Raw genomic sequence first — 7,742 nt, forward strand, 5'->3', positions numbered from 1 at the left:
AACAAATCTACATCTATCCTAAATATTAAATCCTACTAAAATCTGTCATACCATTTATAACTATCCTTCTTCAAATCAAATCCCCAACCCACCAACCCCCGATTAACCAAAACCTAATCATCCCACACCCACATTCACCAACCCACATACATACACACACCCACACACATACACACACACGGGTGCTATTCGTTATTCCGAAGGTTTGTTATTCCGAAGGTTCATTTTTTCCGAAGGTTCATTTATCCAAAACACACAATTCCCTATACCTAGAGGTTCGTTAATCCGAAAATGAAAAAGGGTTCGTTAATCCGAACGTTTGTGGCATTATTCCGAAGGTTCGTTGATCCGAAAATGAAATTCGGAATAACGAACCTTCGGACTAAAGAGCCTTCAGAATACAGAACCTTCGCAATAGCAAAATGTAACCCCCCCCCCCCACATACACACACACATCCAAACCAATACCACCTTCCTTCCTGATGAAATGACTTTCCAATGTTGATACATAAGACATAATGGACAGTATGCATAAAAGCAGCATCTGCCCCCACGCAAGCACCACTCCGAATTCATACAAATCCGTCAAACAAACTCATCAAACTCAAAGCTGCTGATAAAATCAATATAACGTTTATGCCAACAACAGCTTATCCCTCCCCACGCACAGCCAAAACACATACACTAACATAATAAACACATTCTTCCATCACATACACTGACACATACACACACACACAAACGGACACTAAATTATCATGTGCGCGCGCACATACACACTTCCTTGAAACCTCACCATGACTTTTTACATGGCATGTTTGCATGGATGTAGCCATGTAAGTTATGTGTTGGTATTTCAATGACTATGTCAAGAGCGATATTAACAAGCAAAATGTGCTTCGAGGGCGGGCGACAATCTTTGCTGCCAGCCCTCATCAAAGATTGTCGCCAGACGACAATCTTTGATGGGGCGACAATCTTTGACGCCAACTCCGTCCAGGATTGTCACCACCGAGCCGGGGGCGACAATCCTTGTTGCAACACATGTGCTTGAAATTTCACTATTTCCCCCATATCTATGCAATGCCTGAAGGTATTTTCTTGAAAATTAGTGTATACATGTATTGCCTGATAACGATTCTCTAGAGAAATTTTCGGGCCGTGAGGTCAAAGGTCAAGTGAAGATGCTAAAATTTCACTTTTTTCTCCACATCTCAGAAATGGTTCAAGGTATCTCCATGGAACTTAGTACATATGAATGGACTACCTGACAGTGATTATCTTGGGAATTTTTAGGTCATGGGGTCAAAGGTCATGGTCAACTTCTCAAATTTTCAATATATCTATTCAATGCCTGGAGGTATTTTCTTGAAACATATTGTATACATGTATTACCAAATTGAGATTCTCTGGGAGAATTTTTGGTCAAAAGGTCAAAGGTAAAGTAACAATACTAATTATCACTTTTTCCATATCTTGGAAGTGACTCAAGGAAGCATCATGAAACTTTGTACATATTTATGCATGTACTGCCTGACAGTGATTCTCTTGGGAATTTCAGGGTCATGAGGTCAACGGTCAAAGGCCAGGTTAAAATGCCAATATTTTACTGTTTAAAGGCATAAGGCGTAATTTACCATTTGCAGATGAAACAAAAAAAATAATTAACCTACACATATGCATCAAATGTGATATCTTGAATATATTTAAAATCTCTGCTCCCAAAGGTAAACAGGACATTCAACACTGAAATTACACTTTTTTCCATATCTTGGAAATTGCTCAATGCATAAACTTATAAAAGGGTCAGAGGCCAAGTAAAAATCCTGAAATGCCCAAATACCTGCTCTCTTCAACAATATAGCCATCATCCAATTAAACCTAGTTCAAGGAAAGTGAACACTTGACACTCGACACTTGATTTGTGACAATCACGTGATTTCAATAATTTGCCAGTTATGTGAAACTGTCATCTCACACGTCAAGAGGTGCTACAGACCTATTGGGAGAACCATGCGGAGGCATGCCACTTATCATACAATGAAAAACTATAAATATTTGCTTTATAGGGGATATCCCCCTCCCAGCACCACCCAACCCCCCACCCCACCATAAAAACTGGTGTCATAAATGGATTGCTGTTCATAGTAAACCCTTGTAAATGTTGTGTTATCCTTGTTTGGGGATTTATTCGTTGATATTATTATCAGTAGTAGTAGTACTAGTCATTTCATTATTATCATCATTTTCATTTTCATTGCCATTAACATAATGTAAAGTTTCCTACACCCTGGAGTAATGAGCTCTCTGAACATTTAAAATTTCATTGTTATACTATGTGTATATCATGTAATAATTCATCATATTTCTATCAAAGGCCAACCTTCGAACTAAGATGACCCATTCTGCTCAGACCAACCTCAGCAACTTGCGGAGGGACAATGTGTCCCAAGTGTACCTTCCAAAGTGAGTGGTTTGTGGAATCCTCATTTTTTAATCCTATCCTTGTTCTGTGGAAATCTCTGTCCAAAAGCACATTTTGTACTATTGGTAATGAACTTGAGTTGCATTTTTTAGGGAAATGGAGGATTCATTTATCTGTAGGCTCTACTGTTAAATTGTGTTTAAAGTAGAAGTCCTCCTCTGCAATTCCTGCAGTTAATTTTCACAAAATGTTCCTGTATAGAGGCATTGCATATCAAATGTGTTTGACCTTTGTGTTCATACAGACTGTTGTACATGCCGATGAAGTTTCAGCCAATCTATGCTTTGTGTAATTTTGGTATTGCATGATTGTATTTTTTCTGTATTATTTTTGTGAGAAATATGAAAACAAATTGAAATTAAAAATTGAAATTGAAATGTGCTAGTGTAAAATAATTATCATTTCACTTTACCTGTGCAGCTTGCACTGTCAAATACAAGTATATTTTGACATATTGTTTAATGCTTTAGGCATCATCCTCTAATATCAAGACTGCAGACTTCCGTTTATTGGTATTGCAAATTGTTATTTGCCCATCAGATATGTTCGTCTATTCACCTCCTTTCTTAACAGGTGTTTGTTTGAGTTTACATACCAATATATCTGTTTAATAAGTAGTCATCCTCAGTTGCAGAAAGTGAACCAGAGTCTCTGAGAGACATTGACTTACTACAACTTAAGAATTTCATCCCTTGTGCATGTCACACTACAATATGTGATTTCATACTTTCCAGGCAAGGATATTGAAAAAGAATTTGACACATATTGACTTCACCAAAAGTGATTGATATGTTTTAGGGAAATGTAGATTCTGTACCAGTCGTCCAAAAATAGTCCGTTGTTTTTGCAGCATTTTGTTGTTTTAGCTAAATTTCACAAGCATGCCATGACAAATGTCATGAAACAATGAAATTTCCAGTAAATTGGGAAGTAAACATAATCAGTGACTGCACTGTTTCTCTACATTAATTCACTGGCAATTTGATCACAAAAATGCGGTTTATAAAGCAGGATTTGACTGCATCTTACTCAGATTCATAATCATGAAATGAAAGTAAATCTTGCACTCCATTTACGCATTTCCAAACTTGCCACATGTTTAAATAGTCATGTATTATAGGCCTATCGCCCTTCTGACATATTTTTATATGCTTGCTCTTTGTTCCTCCTGCAGGGACCAAACCATTCAGACTCTGCGTGATGGCTACTCAAACGTACCCAAGCCGCAGACCTTCCTAGCTGGCCTGCGAGGTGGTCAGACCAAGACCACTGTTATGACCAAAACAGACTTAACTCTTGATGTAGACCAGACATAGAGCATGTGATGCTTTCAGGCCCTTGGCACTATAATTTACCAGTAATTCATGTTCATTTGGGAGTTACTCCACAGACTATAAGCAACAAAGTCTTTCTTGACTGGAAGCATGGCTGATGTCTTAGTGTATACAATAATGCATCTTTATTACTCTGTTGTTCCATTGCAATAGACATGCTTTGGTGTTCATTTGTAAATGATCATATGACTTTGTGAAGAGATATCCATGGCAAGATTAGATTAGTATTGAAATATTTTCATTTAACAAAATGCACATTGTGCTTTATGGAGCAAAGAAATCAATTTATACTCTTGTAATGTAGCTTCCTCCAAGCTACATGTAAAGCACACTTGTGTGATTAACCATGACCAAAACATAATTGTTGAGAAAGTCAAAGGAAGCAGGAAACCAGGCTTCACAGGGTAATCCAAATGTTCGTGAGAATTAACTGAATGCATGGAAACAGGTTTTTAAAATATCCAGATGGAACAGTTTACTTGGACAGGTCTCATCAAACACAATAGAAAATGTCTGCTTGATCGGATATTCAATTTTAAGGTATGAATGCACCCTTTATAAAGCCACATACATGCCCCATGGATGTAGTCTAACACTAAACTTACCTCCAGTCATGTTTCATGTATTGAAAATAGAGTGAGGTATACAGTCTCAACAAAAATAACAATTCTTTAGTATTTTATCTGGATTTCATGCTAACAAGTTTATTGAATAGATTTTATCAGCGTGTGAATGAAATATAGAATTATATAGCATACATAACAAGCAAAAGTAAAGGCATACAACTGAGATTGTATGTAAGTAATGACAAACTGAGATGAGTTCATGTTACTGCATCTGGTGTCAACTGTGATAAAAGTACATAGTGTGTGCTGGCAAACCTCCATGAGGTGAAGGTGCTGCTGTTCTTACAGTGATGCATGAAAGTAGTAGTAGAAGTACATAGTTGTAGTTGTTGTAGTTGTAGTAGTAGATCTGTAGTAGTAAAAGTAATGGTCTTCATTTTTCAAAGTCATGTGTTGCAACCTAAAGTGTGAACATGTTTAGATTCCCATTGCTTATCAGAACTAAGATACAAGGATTAACATTTTAAGCATACACAAGCGATAATGATAACATTATGCATACATACACGGCAAAAAGTAACTAAATGTGCAGTATAAATGTAAAGGAAAACAAGCACATGATGCTTGAAACAAAGTTTAGTTGGCATCTGTAAAGAAAAGAATATGAGTTAAGAGGAGCTGTTTTGATTCAGCTTATGTAACACATTACTTATTAAGTACTATGTGTACAATGCAGTGCATCTATAAGATTTACTTTATGTGGAAGCAACAAATTGCTGTAAAACCGGAAATTTTTGCTTGAATGAAACTTTGGCAAATTTCAAGAGGAGCCAAGATTTGCAATAGTAAAACGCATATTATGAAAATTTTTGTCTACACTGTTGCAGAGGTGATGTTCTTACTAGATAGGAGTGCATATTACATTGTTTCCTGTACATGTTAAATTACCATGGTAAGTTAAGCTCATGAGGAAAAGACAGTTTACCCCTTCCAAGTAGTGGAATGATCCAATTCATACACACTATTATGTATGCACACGTGCGCAGAACAGCTCAGGACAGGTTTTGCGCTTCCAAAGTCAACTGCTAGTATGTGTACTGGTAGTGCGCTTTCTTTTGTTTGTTTTTTAACTACATGTGTTAAATAGTGTGCATTCAGTTTTGCTGTGTGTTGAATGGACCTGGCAGTGTGTGTTCAATCAATACCTGTATTACTAGTACATGTAGTATTCTCAAACATTTTTCATGGTCAGTCATTCCTGAAGGCTTCATGCTGCAAAAAAGTCTGTTAGCTCCAATTTGCAAAAGTTTCATGCTGGGAATGTTTCTGGTTTACAGTAATTTCTTGCAACTGTGATGCTGGAGCTTATAGGGCCAGGCTCTCTTCCTCCCACTACCTTGCGACTGCTGTGGTTTTTTGTGTATCTCTTTCATGACTTTTCTCTGTTGCTTTTTGCACATGCTTATATGACACTTGTTGAGATTAGATATACAGTAATGTTCTGGTTTTAGATTACTCGATACACTTGTCCACACGACCATCCTATTTCTAATAATGCCTAGCCAAGAAACTTATACTTGTTAAAGGACAAGTCCACCTTCATATACATGTGGATTGAGTGAATGCAGCAATATTTTGTAGAACACATCAGTAAAAGTTTGGGGAAAATTGGACAATCCGTTCAAAAGTTATGAAATTTAAAGAATCTTCAAAGTCACTGCTGGATGAGAAGACTACTAGAGTGTATGATGTCACATGCGTACAACGTTATAAGGAAAATATAAAGAGAATTTCACAAAATGTTAGTTTTTGAAAAAAGTGCACATATCCTTGACTCGTCACTGACGTATGTTAAGGGTAATATTCTTCCCCTTGCCTTCTGAAAGAGGGAAGTCAGTGTTCTTTTATTATGCGAGAAAAGTGAAAATATAGTGAATTTTCCTTATACTTTCTGTATATAGTTGTACACATGTGACATCACAAGCTTTAATAGTCTTCTCATCCAGCAGTGACTAAGCAGAAACTTCAAAAATTCATAACTTTTAAACAGATGGTCCAATTTTCCTCAAACTCTTGATGATGTGTTCTATTGATATTGCTGCATTCATTCAATCCATATGTCTATGAAGGTGAACTTGTCCTTTAAATTCTACTGGAACAATTTTACTTTGAGTCTAGTGTTATAATTTTTTTAAATGCTATATTAAAAAGGAATATCAAGGAGCATCTTATCTTGAAATTCTGAACGTATTGTATGTTTTCTAGCCCGATTTCATGAAAATTGCATCCAATTTAATGATGCAATCATTCAATTTCAAGCAAATTTGAATGGTCATCAATATCAACACTCAGAAAACTAAATATTTCAATGAATTTGCAATGAGTTTATTAGCATGTCATTTCATGATTTTCTCACAGAAACATGTAGAAAGCGCATTCAGATAAAAAATGCACATAAAATGCATTCAAATTAGCGCCAGCCCCACTGTGATTAATGTTACGGAGTTCAAATTCACGACTAGGTGAGCATTTTAGGCATTTGGGCAGTGTTTTTTGATAACACTCATGCTGTTTGTTGTCTTATATGTTGAAATAAACTATGCAACCTTGTGTACTCTTCAGATGGGACCTATACCTTATATTGAAACTCCTTGTTCCTCTGACACCTGTCATTGAAGCATCAGCTTGCATACAATGTAACTCCACTTTCATTCTCATACATTCATTTACACAACTGGCAGCAGCTCAAGGAGGACACATAAATCTCTACTGGTAGATTATGGACAGAGCTAAGTTGGCTGAAGCTTTTGACAAACAGCAAGACTACCCTGAACTGGTAGACACTGTAGTCCTGAATTAATAGGTCTACAGCTACATGTAGGTCTGTTTTGGCTATGTATGAGGACACAATCAGGTCCAAAACAACTACCAAGGGTGGGGCCTGAAATAAGAAAATTGAACTGGACATGCATAACCAGCTGGAGAAGATAAGCCACCCTGACACTTGCACACATTTTGGTTTGCGCATAGTTTGCACATTGGCAGGTACACATTTACCATTGCGTTCTAATACAGTCAATGTGTGAAATACATGACATGTTCAAAATTTGGGCATAAATAGATTTTTGGGCAAATTTCATGACCTTTTGTGAGCTACATGTATTCCTAACCCTTCAGGATTTATGTGCAGCGTACATGTAGGCCTACCTATGGGCAAACTAGCCTTTCCAATGTTTGCCATATTTGGAGCAGTGCGGCATTATATGAACCAGCTGAAACAAGTCATGTGACCAGAAATTAAAAAAATAAGCACTGCAAGTATGTCATGGTAATGAATACTAATGCATGAACAAAGTG

The 7,742-nt window shown here is 36.8% G+C and overlaps 1 protein-coding gene across 1 annotated transcript in view; it reads left to right on the forward strand.

Annotated features, from left to right (window-relative positions):
* Positions 1–7,006, forward strand: part of LOC140241534 (cilia- and flagella-associated protein 206-like) — a 145,924-nt gene extending 138,918 nt beyond the window's left edge. The window contains exons 15-16 of the mRNA XM_072321269.1: positions 2,378–2,466; positions 3,660–7,006. Coding sequence (XP_072177370.1) covers positions 2,378–2,466; positions 3,660–3,801 — 231 coding nt within the window. The 3' untranslated portion in view covers positions 3,802–7,006. The remainder of the gene's footprint in view (positions 1–2,377; positions 2,467–3,659) is intronic.
* The last annotated feature ends 736 nt before the right edge of the window (positions 7,007–7,742 follow it).

The sequence above is a fragment of the Diadema setosum genome, chromosome 18, assembly GCF_964275005.1.
Source record: "Diadema setosum chromosome 18, eeDiaSeto1, whole genome shotgun sequence".
Lineage (NCBI taxonomy): Eukaryota > Metazoa > Echinodermata > Echinoidea > Diadematoida > Diadematidae > Diadema > Diadema setosum.